This window comes from Bos grunniens, chromosome 23 (genome assembly GCF_055505025.1).
Source record: "Bos grunniens cultivar Pamir isolate PY7600 chromosome 23, Bosgru_T2T1.0, whole genome shotgun sequence".
NCBI classification, from domain to species: domain Eukaryota; kingdom Metazoa; phylum Chordata; class Mammalia; order Artiodactyla; family Bovidae; genus Bos; species Bos grunniens.
In genome coordinates this window covers 41,358,766-41,377,387 of record NC_141187.1, presented here as the reverse complement: position 1 = coordinate 41,377,387, position 18,622 = coordinate 41,358,766, and the positions used below count along the sequence as shown (strand labels likewise).

General features: G+C 41.7%; 1 protein-coding gene across 5 annotated transcripts in view; it reads right to left on the bottom strand.

Moving 5' to 3' along the window:
* NUP153 (nucleoporin 153) overlaps positions 1–17,575 on the bottom strand; it is an 81,686-nt gene extending 64,111 nt beyond the window's left edge. For 2 of the 5 annotated variants that reach the window (XR_015152485.1, XM_086370163.1), the window contains exon 1: positions 6,103–6,818. Coding sequence is in view for 2 of the 5 variants with exons in the window: in XM_086370163.1 (XP_086226289.1) it covers positions 6,103–6,216 (114 nt within the window). In the remaining 3 variants the exon portion in view is untranslated. Of the gene's footprint in view, positions 1–6,102; positions 6,819–16,355; positions 16,509–17,507 lie in introns of those variants that run through there. The other 3 variants (XM_086370166.1, XM_086370164.1, XM_086370167.1) reach the window with 3 other exon arrangements.
* Positions 17,576–18,622: the final 1,047 nt, after the last annotated feature.

The following is an 18,622-nucleotide window of genomic DNA, read 5'->3' as shown; positions in this document are numbered from 1 at the left end:
AACCATCCTCTGGAATGATAAATAACACAAAGCCAACTAAATGAAAAGAAAAGTCAAAGAAAAAAATTAATGAATGGCTTAGAAAAAGCAACAAAACAGAGTATTAAAATCTTAAAAATACTTCTTGTAGCCCCAAAGCAAAGTCTACACTAGATGATCCTAAGTAATGAAGCTGAATTCAAGGATTACAGGAGCAAAACTTTAAACCGAGACGGGTTACAACGATTGGGTTTCTCCCCCAAGAACTAAGGATTCTTCATTTGGCAAAAACAAACCACAACAAAAACCTTATCAAGATGCCACTGAGATTTAGAACAAGTACTCAATTTGGGGGCCAGAAGTTAAATTCAATTCAATACTATACCCTTATATTAAGTACATTCAATTTGTAAGGTACTGTGACTACATTAGCTTTTCGAATTACACTGAACCTGAGTTCAAGGGCTAATGAAAGAAGGCTGAGGTAGGGCCCAAGGCTCTTCTACAATCCAAACGCAGAACTCATTTGTACTGAAAGAGAAATTCTTTGCCTATGTATCTTCTCATCAATTTGCAATCTCAGAATAAGCAGGGACACTCTCCATATCAGCACTCATAGACTTCCTTCTTCTTACATCTCCTCTGTTCCTACTAGTTTTTTTGATCTCAGTTCTATCAACTCTTTTCTTCACATTATCCTCTATTAAACAGTAGAATTCAGATTATAAAACCTCTTCTCACATAAACTTTACTGGGTCTCTCACTATAAATATTAAACATAATCTTCAGTTTGAAGGTTCTGGGGCCCTATTCTCCCAGAAAACACTGTTGTTTTGATTTTTATCTGCTCTTTGGGCTAGATTTTGTTGAAGTTTGTCAATGACCCTTAGTTTTCTTCCAGGGGTCTGTGAACTCTCTCCGTACTCCCTCAGCTCCCATGTCCCTAGTCTTCCCTTTCCACTCTTTTTGGAAGTCTCATTTCAAACAGACTCCCTAATCAGTTTTCCCCTTGCTCCATCCACCCCAAGTGAAGAACAAGGGCTAAGAACCAAAGACTTCATGTGAGACTTGAATATCTAATTATAAAATATCTTTAACACTAAATAGTAAAAACCTAGATGCTACTCTAAGTCTTTCCGTTATTTCCAGTTTTTAATACATCCATTCTTACATTACTTACTTCAAAAATGTATCTATTAGAAAGTACTCAAATTCTAATGCAGTAATATTGAATCTGATTCCAATAATCTGAATTTAACCCAAGCTGTTGTCACATTTTACAACCTACAGTTAAGCTTTCCCTATCCAACAAGTCTAAATCTTTCCGGCCACGTAAATGATTTCCATCCATTCTTTATACGTTTCATTTTTCTTTTCAACGTCGTTCAGTTCAGTTGCTCAGTCGTGTCCGACTCTTTCCGACCCCATGAACCGCAGCACACCAGGCCTCCCTGTCCATCACCAACTCCCAGAGTCCACCCAAACCCATGTCCATCGAGTCGATCATGCCATCCAACCATCTCATCCTCTGTCATCCCCTTCTCCTCCTCCCAATAAAAAGCCTAAGGCAATTTAACCCACCGTAAGTTACCCCAAAAAGATACTGTCGCTTTCCTTTCACAATCTGTTTGGAAACTGGATGTAAAAGTGTATTAAGCCACAAGCAAATGGGCAGGGAAACTGAAATATATTTAGACAGAAGCAGCATTCTATCACCCTGTTTCAAACAGTGAATACCGTAAATTGTATCTGGTGGCAAGACTTTTCAACTGGGCTTCCCAACACAGAAGAATCGTTCAAAAATATATTACAACCATGACCATAAGCTAAGTAGCTACAAGTAAAACGTTTTTGAAAATACAAGGTCATTAACATTACATCTTTCCAGTAATATTCTGTGCCTAATGAAATGGTTTTAATTAGTGACATCAGACCATTTTATTTCAAACTGATAGGTAATTGCCTCAAAGGGCTTTCCAGGAAAGAGAGACATCTGGACTTTTTTTGTCATAAGAAAAATTGGTGAGTAAATTGATAAAACTATTTCACAAGGGTTTCTCGTCGCAAACAAAATTTTCTACTATGCATTAAACAGTATGTGGATTTATTTTCCTATACACTTAAATGACTGGCATCTAAGAGGAAAATGTTAAAAACAATATATTTTTAAACAGTTTACAGCTGTTTAAAGGTTTGACCTCATCACTCAGAAAACAAGTCGTAAAATCCAATACAAGCCTATAAAAGATTGAATTTGGGTATATAAAAGAAAGATACCTCTACTAATCAGAGACTAAACATTTAAATCAAAAGGTTCTATTTAACCACAACAGTTTCCAATGAGTCCTTACTATATATGCAGGCCCAGTTCTAAGAGCTTTACTTACATTATCTAACTCAACCCCTCACAACAGATTTCCACTTTACAGATGAGTAAATTAAGCAGAGAGAACTTTCCAAGTCCTGGCAGAACAAGGATTCAAACCCAGATGCTCTGAGTGGATTACAGCACTTTTTTCTAACAACTATGTCCATTTGTTTTTGCTGACAGTATTAATTAAACATCTAGGATACAGCAAATAAAGATAAAAGTAAAAAACAACTCAGGGATTTCTGGGATGAGTTATGTATTCAATCTTTCAATATCCCTCCTTCTCAAAACTGAGAATGCTCTTCAGCCATCCAATACCAAGCAGGACAAAATATCACACAGAAGCTACCGAAACAGCAAAAACCACACAATCTTATAAACCAGTGCCAGGCAAACCATAGTCTGTGGCCCAGACTCAGTCCTCAGCCTGTGTTCATACAGGCCTCAAGCTAAGAACAATTTTCACATTTTTTAGAGTTATAAAACAAAGAACACGCAGGAACAAAACCTAAAATATTTACTATCTGGCCCTTTACAGAAGAACTTTATAGACTCCTGATCTAAGCTACTGAATACATAAAGGAGCTTTCACCTCCCTCCAAAAAAATAGCTAAATGCAGAAACTGACTTGAAGGACAAACTGCCTCTAGGAAGATAAAATGAGTGGATTCCCTTAGCTCCAAGCCAGAAGACAAAACCTCTGAAGCACATCCCCCAAACAAGGGCAAAAATAAGTAGTTCCCCTCTCACCAGGAGGTGGCAGTAGATTCTTCAAGAGGCAAGGTTCTGATTTGCCCATGGGCTCAAGCTTTTTGTGGCGGCTATTAAGAAAAGCAGCTTGACCTCTCCAGAGCTCACTTTCTGGACCTGACAATCTGCATAAAAAGGAAATGGGAAAGGAGACTGAACAGGCAACAAGACCTAACCACATACTCTTTAGGGACCTGTTCACTCCCACTAGAAGAATGATACCATTTCCTAAATGCATCTGGGCTAAGAGTTAAGGGCTAGGGAAGAAAGCAGGTGAAAATGATCAACTTAATCATTCAGTGCTGTTTTTCACATTCGCTTAAGTTACCACCCTTCAGTTAGTTAACTGACAATGAATTTTTCTCTCCACAACTTCAAGCAAGATGCCATTTTAAAGATCAGAAGTTAAAAGGAAAAAATGTAAACTTTAGATATACCTCAGCAGAGCTAAACCAGAAGTCAAAACAGGAAATTGCAAGTCAGTGGAACACATGCGAAAGTCACAGGTACTGCGTGACTACACAAGCCAGTTATCCTGACAAGCAATGGCAAAGACCCACTAACTGAGCCAGATCTCTCATTCTTTCAGTCCTCAGCTGCACAACCAAAAAACTTTGTTTTTGCCCAGAAACCAGTGGACGTTTAATCAAAATACATCAGTATAAAACATGCCATGTCATGAAGCTCCATGCTATTCATGATGACTCAGCAGCTGCTGCTAAACACAGAGGTGACAGCCTAGGATAGCTGACAGCAAGCAGGTGGTCTACAAGTTCACAGAAGTTTTGATAAGGACTAAAGAACATCCTTAAGATTTTAAAAAATCCTCAAATTAAATCTTCTTTTGTATATGCCTGGATACTTTTCTTTGGTAGTAACTGCCAATACTAACTGTTGTTGTTCAGTGGCAAGTCGTGTCCAACTCTGCAACCCCATGGACTGCAGCACGCCAGGCTCCCCTGCTCTTCACTACCTCCCGGAGTTTGCTCAAACTCAAGTCCATTGAGTCCGTGAGTCATGCTATCCAACCATATTAGCCAATACTAATAATACCTACAGAGTAGATTAAGAAACTCCCACCTTTAATCTCAATTCAATAGCTACAAATGTACTTTTTCAATTAAATGGCTGTGGCAATAAGCTGAATACTTTAGACAGGGGGAAATGATAAATTACCAAACTTTAAAATAAAACTGCACAGTCTGAAATCATATCAGCTCTAAGACAATTTGGATCACAAGTGTTATGCTGTTAAGGCATCATCTCCCTCAAATTAAGTTTTTATCCAAGTATATTTAAAAATAAGGTGTGACTTTGGCTTTTGCCACCTAGAATATAGGAGCTTCTTTCTAAACTCTGTCCAGACCATCCAATGATCTGTATTTACATTTCATTTTTTATGTAGTAACTTTCTCCTAAGGAAAGCACTCAGACATTTATTTTTTCAGAAAAACCAGAAAGCACATGTGTCAAACTTCCTCCCAACAAAAGGATTAGGTTAAAGGGCCAGGCTTATGACCTGAATTCTAATCTTGCTCCTCACAAAGAAAATTTGAAAACCAAGCCTATCTGGGGGAACACTGGTGGGAGGTGATAGTAATGTCAAGACTTGTAACCATTAGTAGAGAGCTACCTAACATTATAAACTACAAATTTCACTATTAGGAAACTTCTCCCAAATCTTTACTTTTAAAATTCTGTTTTTAATGATACAATTTAACAACAGCACCAAACATGTTTAACTGTTAAATATTTATCATCCGAATAAAGCAATCTAAAAGTCTACCTTTAACAGTATGCAACAAGTTACCAGACCCTTTTGCTATACTCTTTTTTATAGGTTTAAGGCCCACACTTACTTCCTACCTCACTACCAGTGAAAAGTTTTATAAGTGACTTTTATTAGAAGGTTTTCAACATTTTCCCACTCAATCCCCCGTAACAAACAAGCAAAACTTAAAATACTTAGCTTTCTCAGAATCAAATGTCTGAGGATAAACTCATATTTTTATAATTTCAAACACCCACAAGTGCACAAGGTGGTTAAATTTCAAGACCACCAACATTCCTGTAGTGTCGAAAGTACCTAAACTTCTAGAATACCCACTGCAATATTAAAATATTTTGTGCATGAGATCAGAACTGGAGTCCCGGTCAACTGTGCATAATGGCCAATTCTAGTCTCCAAAATAAAACGCGCGGGTGTGTGTGGGGAGGAGGGGGAAAAAGGTTGGACAAAAGTGGGGAGGGAAAAGTCTCGCGACGGAAAAAAAGACGTAAGTGCGGAGAGGGACTTTCAAAATGCCCCAGTGCCACTAACGATATCCCGGTTGAAGAAAAAAAATAAGCCAGGACTCTTAGATCGGGGAGAGCCACGGGGAGATGGAGAATTTAAAGGATGGAGAAGAAGTTATTCCACTTTCCCTGTAACAGCGCCCCCGCCAAGCCCCAGGTAGGTACCCTGGCGGGGTGAGGATCAGAGTCCTTGGGGCAGCCCCCCTCCCCGCACGCGCTGAAACGCGGGTGACCAGAAATCTGCAGGCGTTGGGGGAAGGGGCTGGCCCTCCCAGCCACAGCTTTTTCCCTTTTCCCTTGAGGGACATGAGTAATTACCGCCCCCCCCCCCCCCCAAGCTCGTAATCCCCGCCAAAAAAAAAAAAAAAGGGCAGAAATACGGGCCCACCGTGGGCCTCGGACTTGTGTTCCCGCCCTGCGCTCCGGCCCGGGGAAAGCCCCGGGGCGGAGAGGGCCAGGGTGCGGGGCGGGGGGGTGGTGGAGAGAGGAGGCCGAGCCACACGTGTGCGCCGCAGGGCTGGCCGTCCTCAAGCCCACTTCCCGTCGCCGCCCCGGCGGCCTCGGCTCCCGCCGCCTCGCCCGGGGCCTCCCGGACGCTCCACGTGGGGCGCCAGGACCGCCCCCCCCCCCGCTCACCCCGTCGCCGCCAGCCCAGTACGCCCCCGCCCCGAGGGCCCCCCTCACACACGGCGCCGGGGCTCCCCTACCTGGTGCTGCGGTCGCCCCTGCTGGTAAGGCTTCATCGGGCCCTGGTGGCAACGCCGCGTCCGGATCTTGCCGCCGCCGCCGCCCCCTCCTCTGCCTCCGGCTCCCGAGGCCATGGCGGAGCCTCTGCGGCTTCCCCCTCCGGGGCGGGAGAGGCAGAGGCGGCCTCAGAGGACCCCCGCCCCCCGCCTTGCCTCGCCCGGCCCCAGCCCCCAAGAGTCCGCCCGCGCTGCCCTCACAGCGGGGGCCCAGGCCCACCGGGAACCGCGGGGCGGCGAGCAGAAGCGAAGAGAACGCGCGCCCGCGGCAGCGAGGTGGGGGGGGCAGGGGGGGGAGGCCACAGAGGCCCAGGAGCTGGCTCTCCGGTCCCGCAGGCTCCCGCGGACCCCCGCCTCTGTGTGTGTCACCGTCTCTATGGAGATTCCCCCCACAGAGGACAACGCGAGCGGCCCCCGGCGCTGCTCGGGCCTAACTCGGCCGCCGGCTGATGGGGATTCTTCTTCCGCACGCCCCAGCCGTGTAGCTGCCGCAGTTGAAGCCGCCGGCGCCGCCCGCCTACCCCTCCCCTTTGCGCACAGCGCCCGCCCCGCCGCTGCCGCCGTCGTCGTCGTCGCCGCCGTCGTCCCTGCAGTCGCCGCTGTTGCGTCTATTGCCGCTGCTAAGGCCGCCGCTGCGGTCGCGAGCCAGAACGCCGTCACTCGTCAGCGCCCGGCGAGCCTGCGTCATCACGCTGCGACCGGCTGATAGACGAGAAAGGGAGGAAGGAAGGAAGGAAGGGCTGGTCGAGCCCGCTCTCTCGGCCGCGCGGGCCGCTGGGAAATGTAGTTAACGGGGGGAAGGCGAATTCTCGGAATGGACGCGGAAGGAGAGAGGCACGGTTTGCCGCAGAGGCACAAAGCCAGGGGGGTTCCGTTCCTTTTCCTGTGCTCGGCTATAAACGTAGACTTAGAAGACGCATTTAACACAGAAGCAGTAACCTTCTTACTCTCCTCTTTCCTCGTGGTTGGTAAAGAGGACAGAAAGTGAGCAGATAGTTAAATCAGACAGGAGTGAACATTATCTTATAAAAAGAAAAAAACTGGTTGAAAAAAACAATGTTCATGATCTTTAAGCCTAAAGCAGAATTAGAAAAACATACAGTGTCATTAACGTTCCATTGTTACATAAGAGCTGTTGTCAAAGAACGCGAATTCTGGTTCCACCACTCTAGTTTGACCTTGGATAAGTCAAAACCTTCCTCCTCCCTATAAAATGGGAACTTTAATATCCACCTTATAGAACTGTTGTGATCATCCAAGTGGAGCACTTAGTATATTTCCTAGTATATGGGAAACGCAGTATATGAGTACAATGACTACGTACAGCCGTCAGCTCACATGAGAGGTAAAGGATATATTAGCAGTAATAAAACTGTACATATATTTGCCCCAAATAGAAGACGTATTTAGGAAAGTGAGTAAGTGAGCTAGGCTCAAACACTGAATCCACAAAGTATAGATATTTTAAGAGTTGACCGTTAAAAAGATATTGGTGATCGGGTGGTGTAGACCTCATTCAATGGACAAGACAGGGGTCCAAAGAATTCAGGTGGCATACTGGAGGACCCTTAGCTGGGCAGACAAAGCCAAGACTATAACTCAACTCTTCTGTAAGAGTTCAAACAAAGTAACCAAATGATTAGCAAGAAAATCTACTTCTGTGAAAACATAGGCTTAATGGACCATTTGGCTTCCCTGGTGGCTGACACGGTAAAGCATCTGCCTGCAATGCAGATGACCAGCGTTCAGTCCATGGGTGGGGAAGATCCCCTGGAGAAGGAAGTGGCTACCCACTTCAGTATTCTTGCCTGAAGAATTTCATGGACAGGAACTGGGAGGGCTACAGTCCAAGGGGTCTCCAAGAGCCAGACAGGACTATGCAGACAGATACACACTTAATTTTAAGTCTATCGCTTAGTAGCTATGTAGCCTCTGGGAAGTTATCAGTCTCCTAAGTTTCAGTTTCCTCATCTGCAAATAGAATGAATATATATAGTTCATAATAACTGCTTAGAAAGCATCTAATAGCATCCAGTTATCAGATACAAATAATTAACTGTAAGACTGTTAAACCAAACTACCATCAAACTGCATGACTCCAATCACTATATAAATCATATACGTCAAAATGTGAAGCCGAACCTACAGTACCTTGAAATTTGTAGTACCTTCCAGCACCTAAGGAACCATGCCATATCAAGCATAGATTTACAGAACAAATGGCATCTCTGACTAAAACCACCAAGACTATAAAAACTTCCCAAACATGATGGACAAAATTAATCTACCTCCTTTTTGTGTTTCAGTGTCTTCCCCCTAAAGCACTCTCTTCCCCCTGAATCTCTTCCTCCTAAAGCACTTCATCTTTCTTCAATACAATTGTTTGTCTTCAAGATTCTTAGCTAGGAATATGACAAGCAGAGTAAAGTAATTCATAGTAAGCTAACTTCCAGGAAAGATGTGTTCCGTTCAGTTGCTCAGTCGTGTCCGACTCTGCAACCCCATGGACTGCAGCATGCCAGGCCTCCCTGTCTATCACCAACTCCCGGAGTTTACTCAAATTCTTGTCCATTGAGTTGATGATGCCATCCAACCATTTCATCCTGTCGTCCCCTTCTCCTCCTGCCTTCAATCTTTCCCAGCATCAGGATCTTTACAAATGAGTCAGTTCTTTGCATCAAGTAGCCAAAGTATTGGAGTTTCAGCTTCAACATCAGTCCTTCCAATGAAAGATATGTACCTGAATCTTTAATTGCACTACATATATTAGAGACTGAATGTAGCCACATCCCATTTACCCTTTTCATCCTACCAAACTCAAGATTTCTAGCACAGGAGATTGGCTGGGACTCAACAATCATTCCTTTGTTCAGGGCTTGTTATTTGGTGTATGGGACAGCATTCATCAGTCAGTGACAAGCAGAGTAAAGTAATTCATAGTAAGCTAACTTCCAGGAAAGATGTGTTCAGTTCAGTTGCTCAGTCATGTCCGACTCTTTGCGACCCCATGAATCACAGCACACCAGGACTCCCTGTCCATCACCAACTCCCAGAGTTCACTCAAATTCACATCCATCGAGTCGGTGATGCCATCCAGCCATCTCATCCTCTGTTTCCCCTTCTCCTCCTGCCCCCAATCCCTCCCAGCATCAGAGTCTTTTCCACTGAGCCAACTCTTCGCATGAGGTGGCCAAAGTACTGGAGTTTCAGCTTTAGCATCATTCCTTCCAAAGAAATCCCAGGGCTGATCTCTTTTAGAATGGACTGGTTGATCTCCTTGCAGTCCAAGGGACTCTCAAGAGTCTTCTCCAACACCACAGTTCAAAAGCATCAATTCTTCGGCGCTGAGCTTTCTTCACAGTCCAACTCTCATATCCATACATGACCACTAGAAAAACCATAGCCTTGACTAGACGGACCTTTGTTGGCAAAGTAATGTCTCTGCTTTTCAATATGCTCTCTAGGTTGGTCGTAACTTTTCTTCCAAGGAGTAAGCGTCTTTTAATTTCATGGCTGCAGTCACCATCTGCAGTGATTTTGGAGCCCAAAAAGATAACGTCTGACACTGTTTCCACTGTTTCCCCATCTATTTGCCATGAAGTGATGGGACCAGATGCCATGATCTTCGTTTTCTGAATGTTGAGCTTTAAGCCAACTTTTTCACTCTCCTCTTTCACTTTCATCAAGAGGCTTTTCAGTTCCTCTTCACACTCTGCCATAAGGGTGGTGTCATCTGCATATCTGAGGTTATTGATATTTCTGCCAGCAATCTTGATTCCAGCTTGTGCTTCTTCCAGCCCAGCGTTTCTCATGATGTACTCTGCATAGAAGTTAAATAAGCAGGGTGACAATATACAGCCTTGATGTACTCCTTTTCCTATTTGTAACCAGTCTATTGTTCCATGTCTAGTTCTAACTGTTGCTTCCTGACCTGCATACAGATTTCTCAAGAGGCAGGTCAGGTGGTCTGGTATGCCCATCTCTTGAAGAATTTTCCATAGTTTATTGTGATCCACACAGTCAAAGGCTTTGGCATAGTCAATAAAGCAGAAATAGATGTTTTTCTGGAACTCTCTTGCTTTTTCCATGATCCAGTGGATGTTGGCAATTTGATCTCTGGTTCCTCTGCCTTTTCTAAAACCAGCTTGAACATCTGGAAGTTCACGGTTCATGTATTGCTGAAGCCTGGCTTGGAGAATTTTGAGCATTATTCTACTAGCGTGTGAGATGAGTGCAATTGTGCGGTAGTCTGAGCATTCTTTGGCATTGCCTTTCTTTGGGATTGGAATGAAAACTGACCTTTTCCAGTCCTGTGGCCACTGCTGAGTTTTCCAAATTTGCTGGCATATTGAATGCAGCACTTTCACAGCATCATCTTTCAGGATTTGAAATAGCTCAACTGGAATTCCATCACCTCCACTAGCTTTGTTCGTAGTGATGCTTTCTAAGGCCCACTTGACTTCACATTCCAGGATGTCTGGCTCTAGGTGAGTGATCATGCCATCGTGATTATCTTGGTTGTGAAGATCTTTTTTGTACAGTTCTTCTGTGTATTCTTGTCACCTCTTCTTAATATCTTGTGCTTCTGTTAGGTCCATACCATTTCTGTCCTTTATCGAGCCCATCTTTGCATGAAATGTTCCCTTGGTATCTCTAATTTTCTTAAAGAGATCTCTAGTCTTTCCCATTCTGGGTTTTCCCAAATGGTGAAGTGGTAGAGAATTCACCTGCTAATGCAGGAGACATGAGTGACATGGGTTTGATCCCTGAGTTGGGAAGATCCTCTGTAGTAGGAAATGGCAACTTGCTCCAGTATTCTTGCCTGGAAAATTCCATGGGCAGAGGAACCTGGCAGGCTACAGTTCACCAGATCCCAAAGAGTCAGACATGACTGAGCAAACACACAAACATGTGCACACAGCATTCCTATCCCAGCTCTGAAAGAAAAGGACATGCAAAGAATGGGGATAGATTCAGATAAAACTTCAGGATATAAGATTAGCAGGATTTAGGGAGATAAATCCACATTCCTCTTTAGCCTTGATCTTAATTGTTAATAACTGTTAATGATAATTGTTAATGATAAGTTTTTGAAGTTAAGCAAATGTGAGGGAACAATAATGCATTAGTCCCAGATTCAGGTAACTGAGTTATTGGCAACTTTTCCAAGATTGAGAAGGAATAAGAAACAAAAAGAAATCTGCATTTTAAACTTCCCACTGCCTGATTTTACTCAGAAATAGTATTAGCCTCAACTATGGGATGAAATAATTTCTTACACGTAAGTTGAGATTCTAAGCTAACATTGTTTCTGTGCTGAAATTCAGTTTGGAATCACAAATCAACAAACCTAGAATTCTTCACATATTTTTGGTACAGAACTTATTGTTCAATTAGGAATTACTAGAAGTAGAATGAGTTATAACAAATTATTCTGATTATGAAACAAAAAACTTCCCATCTTCAAACATACAAATAATTATTGAACATATCTCTAAGAGATACTCTATGTAAATTGGGGAAAATATCAAATGTCATGGAATAATAATAGGGATTCCTGAATTCCTTCTAGCTATATTAGGATTTAAGTTTAGGGGGAAGGGAATAATTATTATTTCATACTTTCAATTAAGCAATTTCTGGAAATGATAAAATTTAATCTCTATAAAACCTATGATATTCTGTAGTTCACAGAATTCGAAGCTATCACTTGTAGATTTTGTTTTAAAGTAGCTATCTTCTTTAATCATCCTTTATTCATAACTTCTATTCTCATCAGTCTTTTGGGCTAGACAAAACTGAAATGGCTCTGAGAAGTGATCTTATGTTTTGGGTTGTTTCACTGTGTGTATTTTATTAGAAACTAATTTCTCCCCTACTAGGTTTTAGACTTCAGGTTTTTTTCCCTCACTGCTATAATCCGAACACATAGAACTGTGTTGACACAAACCAGCAACTCTACATATACTATGGCTCATTTGCCCAAAATCCGATTACGACCAATGCCAACTGTTTCCATCTTATTGTAATAAATACAAGGATGAATACAGCTAAACTACTTTCTATAACCTTCCTTAGCTTGCATACATTCTTTTTCAGTATACCATAACACGTTAATATTTCTCAAATTCATTCATTTACTCATGATAAAGCATTCATGAACATTATGAACAGATCCCTATGAAAAAGTTATGCAGGAATTATTATCCTCTCACCTTTGCCAGCACTCTCATTTTTGTAGCCAATTTTTGTAGCCAATTTAGGAAACTACCTGCTACTTAAGCTTGGGGTTGTTTTTTTTTTTAAGATTTTTTTTTTCCAGGTCAGTGGAGAATTCCACACTTTAGGAATTTCTATCTCTGATGGCCTTCACATTGACTAAAATGTTTAGCTCCTAGTACTGTCTTATTGCATAATGAGAATAGATACTTCCCAAGTGTATGATATGATAGCCATTGGAAAGACAAGACTCAAATAGCTGGCTTAGGATCATCTGGAAATTACAGGATTCCCATCATGGCATGGGGATATGAGGATATGTTGAAGGAAGGGAGTGAAGAGTACATCAACAGGGGCATTTGCCTGTGAAGGGCATTGTACAATAGACCTCCAAATCACAGAGAGAAGCCATGTTAGGAACATAGTAGAATTCAATGTGTGTGTTTCTATGAAAGATAAAGGGGGAAAAAATAACTGCTATTCATATTCAGATCAAGTGGCAGAAACTGAAATGAAATACAGAAGGATAGGAATTCCTTCTCAATTGGTTGAAAACAAAAATTAGAACAACTTTACTTTTCTTAAATCTGGATCCAGGTTTTTTCAGCCAAAACAGATGGTGTATTGGAAGAAATCTTAATTTATGACAAGCCTATTACTACGAGGGTCCCTCTCCCCCAAGAAATGTCTTTAGTTTTCCTCATAGAATATGGTATCTGTCTGCCAATTATAAATTTGCAAATAGATTGCTGACCTTTCTTTAGAGATAAGGAATACCCATCAATTATAAATGAAATACAATTTGGTCTACACCCAACGAGGATTTAAAAAACAAACAAACAAACAGCATTTCTATCTTCTTTAAACGGCAAGAAAATTTTAGCCAAAGGAGTATTTAGAAATGACAATTACAAGAAGTTAGAAAGGTATATATTTAGCCTACCTACACAAAATGTGGTATTTGCTATGACATGTATTGAAGCAATTTATTTTATTGAGAGTAATTTTAGATCTATCTCTATGATATTCCACAGATATTTCTATGTGATAATTATTACCAAAGCATTTTATTAGATAGAAAAATAAGGTTAAACTAGTGGGGATTTTTTCCAAATGTATTATGATGATTATAATGAACTTCAGTCTCAGAGGGAGAAACTCAAAAAAGGGGTTGGAATTCTACAAAGGTATTGGAGTTTCTGTCTGTATCTTAGGGACAGAGAGGTCACAGCATCAGGAAGATATTTAAAGATGTACATTATTATACTCTCATTAACTTACTGTGTTCTCTGGCTTTAGGGAATAAAGTAATACTTAAGACTAAACAAATTAACTAATACAATCAAATTTTGATTAACTATCTATATCACTTAATTCCAACATGCCCATTAAGATATTTTATTCTTCCTGACTGCATATGTCAATGTGTAGTAGTCTTTGGCATATATGTGTTTATGTATCTTCCATTAAAGTTGAAGCCACATTTTAAATTCATCAATACTAAATGGAAATCCAGTTTTACTGAATGAAATAACCAAATTCAGGAAGACCAGTCCCATCCTAATGTTTAAGACAGGTGATGAATCAACAAAGATGAAACATACATTGACCCATAGGCCAAAAGTGAACTAGGACAAACAACTGAGATCAAGGCTAAAGAAGGATACAGACATGTATAAACAATTTATGAGCACAATCTAAACAGTAACACTTACTAAGAACCTGTAACAACCCACTCCAGTATTCTTGCCTGGATAATCCCAGGGACAGAGGAGCCTGGCCAACTGCAGTCCATGGAGTTGCAAAGAGTTGCACACAGCTAAGCACGCACACACTATGTGTTCATTTCGAATCTGAGCATTTAGTATCTATGTCCGTGCACAAAACATCAAAACAACCTCTGTCCATGTAGTACATTATACTTTATCATCTTAATGAATTCCCTTAAAATTTACTGTATTGTGCTCTTTTAACCGCTGGTACGTAACACTAATAATTTACCCCCAAATTCTACATTCTAAATTCTAAACACCTGCTACTAAATTCATCCAATACAATAAATCTAATGGCTTAGTTTAATTTTTTAAATATAATTCCTTAGTTACATTAGAAAACTGGATTCATTATTAAAGTTGCAATCCATGTAAAACTATAATGTTCGCAAAATTCAGTTTGCTCACACTGAGATCAAGCTTTTTTATTTTTAAAAAGCATTTGTAGAGGATGCTGGAATTTGATAGATTTATTAAGACCGCTTTTCAAGAACAGTCTATTAATCATTGTGTTAACAACCCTGCTATAGACGTCACCCACCCCCTTCACCAGAAAGGCACAACCTCCCCATCGTAAGAGTGTCTCTGGCTACTCAGAGGCTAACAACACCGTTCCTTTGGGAGCTTGTTAGAATAAAGGATCATCCCAGGCCTGCTTAATCAGACTCTGCCTTTCAACAAGGTCACCAGGTGATTCGTACGCACAGAACATCTGAGAAGCGGCACTGTTTTAAGAATTAACCATGCTGCAGAAGTCATAAAGCCCATCTGAAATGTTAGCAGTCTGAGACTAAACATTAGATATAAAATATACTTGGGCACTTTAAAGGGCACCTTGCTAATTCCCAACTCTCCTTCTTCATTTGTACAAATTTTCTTTTAGAATTAATTCATGAAAAACAAAAGACATGGACAGAGTAAACCATCTTAAAATTCAAGAAGCTGTGAGCAAAGAGAAATTCTGAAAAATATCAGACTACTTCCTCAGAGTTGCTGTGGCTTTTCTCTTTTCCAAGCACTCACAAAACTAATTTTAAGGTAGAAATTCTAAGCGGGAATATTCTTGGTACTAGGTGGGCGTCTAATATCTAAAATGCTGTATAAAAAGTCCAGCTGCTGCTGCTGCTGCTAAGTCGCTTCAGTTGTGTCCGACTCTGTGCGACCCCATAGACGGCAGCCCACCAGGCTCCCCCGTCCCTGGGATTCTCCAGGCAAGAACACTGGAGTGGGTTGCCATTTCCTTCTCCAATGCATGAAAGTGAAAAGTGAAAAGGAAGTCGCTCAGTCATGTCCGACTCTCAGTGACCCCATGGACTACAGCCTACCAGGCTCCTCCATCCATGGGATTTTCCAGGCAAGAGTACTGGGGTGCCCTTGCCTTCTCCGAAAAAGTCCAGCAACGTGGAGTAAAATCTTTATAGATGTCACTTTCCTAAACTGTCGGGACAGGAATGATGGCAGCTTTCTGCTTAACAAATCATAAAAGCAATTAAATAATTACCTACTAATAGCCTGATCTCTTACATAGGTGCTCTGAAGTCAAAACAAAACTCAGATATAGTGTTTTCTCTAAAAATTACTTCTGGGGAAAAAAAAAAACTAATAGTGGATTTTTAGACTAAATATTCCTTCCCTGACATTAGTCATCAAAAGTATTCTTTGCACAACATACCTACAGCTCTTAACTCTCACAACAGAGAAGGCCTAAAAAGTTGTGAAATACAAGAAACGAAAAATCATTTTTTAAAGGGCTCACACACACCTCCTCTCCTATAGGCCAAACGTAAATACATTTGTTCATAAGAACACTTATACATCAAAACATCAAGATAATGGAGTACAACCAAAGTTTCTGTGAAGAGCAGGCTGAGGAATTCCTGCTCGTCATTAGTCTCCAGCCAGCTATTTAAGTAAGAGTTGATGAACCAGCAGCTTGAAGCACATGTAGATTTTTTTTTTCCCCCTCTTATTTAACATTTGGTACATTTCATCTTTACCACGAGGTGGGAAGAAATGAAATTAAGCATTTTTAATTTTCATTAGCAGCTTTTTTTCCAAAGGAAGCTAGACTGTTAGCTGAAATGAAATTCTGGATTTAGTACATTCTTACTGTCTATAATACTACCATAAGTAGCAGAGCTGGTTCAACTGACCAAACATAATGGTTAACGAGATGATTTTAAATCCAGTACCTATAATCTGCAGCCTTACTTCAACTTATCTCACCTTGTTTGGGTTCATTATAGGGACAACAGGGTACCATGAGTCAGCACAAATGTGGTTCTTCAAAACCAAAAATCAAAAAGAACTCATCCAACATTCTCCAAAGCAAACATGAATGGAGTTAGACTATTCTACATACAATATTAAATCGGCAGTATTGCCAAACAGAAGGCAACTCTGCAGCCATGGAGCAAAGCTGGTTAAACAGACCCACTCCTGGTTTGGGAAAGGTAAGGCCTACGAAGGTCTGGATTCAGAATTAGAACATCAAAGGACACCCACAGTCTCCACCGAGGCCCTCACCAAGCCAACACACAGCTTCTACCAGCCATGATGAGATCCAAGCCACAGCTTGACACTTTAGCGCTTTTTCACTTGTGTGGTCCTCACATCTTACCCTTTCTGTGAGTCAGCACGTAACTCCTAAGCACTTAGCATTGGAAGCACCTGCTTTTCGGCTCATGGCTTTCCGCTGAGGTGCTGGGATCACGTGGTCTTAGCTTTCTGCCTGCTAATGTGAGACTATAACCCCCTTTTCTTCCTGACTAGGTAGTGCCGTGCTGAATGGCAGTCACTCTGTAAACTGGTAGAGAGGACCCAAATCTACAAAAAGCCACTAGGAGCAGACGGCTGGGAAAGAAAAACCATTTTTTTCTGTTTTCCCTGCCAGCCCTGGTGCACCGGCCTCTCCTCTCTCTCATCATCGGGGCTTCACCTTTGCTACACTTCCTCAGATAACCGCTTCTTTTTCTCAAGGTTTGCTTTGAGTTTACAAACAAACCGACTTTCCCCCTTCCTTTGCTCTATCATTAACTTTGAAACAGCATTTTTAGAACAGGTACAATAGTTCTTAAAAGCTTTCTAAGTTCAAGCTAAGGAAAACTACAGTGGCCAGTTCTATACCAGGTCGAAAGCCAAGTCAGATCCTTTGTTTAGATTTTTTTTTCAGCAACTTTCACTGACAACTTCCTACCTGTTCCAGCAATATAGAAAAAAAAGGGGGGGGGAATGTTTAAGGGGTGATGTAAGAGAGCAGAAGGGAGGGCTGAGGAGAGAAAGGGGAGAGCAAATTGTGAATTCTGATAGTCACGACAAGCAATTTCTGAAAACTCACCGTCAAAAGTTCTGCTAGGTCCGAGGCTGACCTGAACTCACCTTTGGTGGATTGACCCTCTTCAAATCAGTCTTCTGAATCTACATTGACTCCTCATTTACCCAAATTCAAATGCTATAAAATAAATGAAGGAGAGATGAGGGGTACCTTGCAAGAATGGTGCTTCGGATGTGCGGAGGATCACTTACTAGTGTCGTAAATAATGAAGGACTGATAAATAATACATTAGAAAGAAAAGACCCTCCGTATTGCCACATCATGGTGTCCTGAGCTCCATATCCAGAGTACCCGGTGCAAATTGGCTACATGTTTGCTAGAAGGCTGAATGCATATTCACAGAGCTTTTGCAGTTTGTTGTTTTCCTCAACCACTTTTATATGATGGAATTTTTTTCAGTGTATTTCAAAAATACTTTACAGTCTGTAAAAATAATTTATTATTATTAAAGCACCTCTAATCTCCCCTTTCTGTTTATGTCCCTGGTGGCTCAGACAATAAAGAATCCACCTGCAATGCAGGAGACCTGGGTTCCATCCCTGGGTTAGGAAGTTCCCCTGGAGGAGGGCATGGCCACCCACTCCAGTGTTCTTGCCTGGAGAATCCCATGGACAGAGGAGCCTGGCGGGCTACAGTCCATGGGGTTGCAGAGAGTCAGACACACCGAGCATCTAAGTAAGCACACATTTTTTTTCTCTCTCTTTTTAAAAAATTAATTAATTTTAATTAGAGGCTAATTACAGTTTTGTGGTTTTTGCCATACACTGACATGAATCAGCCATGGGTGTACATGTGTCTTGCATCCTGAACCCCCCTCCCACCTCCCTCCCCAGCCCATCCCACAGGGTTGTCCCAGTGCACCAGCTTTGAGTGCCCTGTTTCATGCGTTGAACTTGGGCTGGTGATCTATTTCACATATGGTAATATATATGTTTCAATGCTATTCTCTCAAATCACCCCACCCTCGCCTTCTCCCACAGAGTCCAAAAGTCTGTTCTTTATATCTGTAAGCACAAATTTTTTGGCTTGTAGAATCTTAGTTCCTTGACCCGGGATCCAAGTGGGGGCCCCCAGGGGTCAAACTGGGAAGTGCAGAGTCCCAACCACTGGACCGACAGGGAGTACCCCCTCCCTTTCTTTTTAAACACAGCTTACCTCA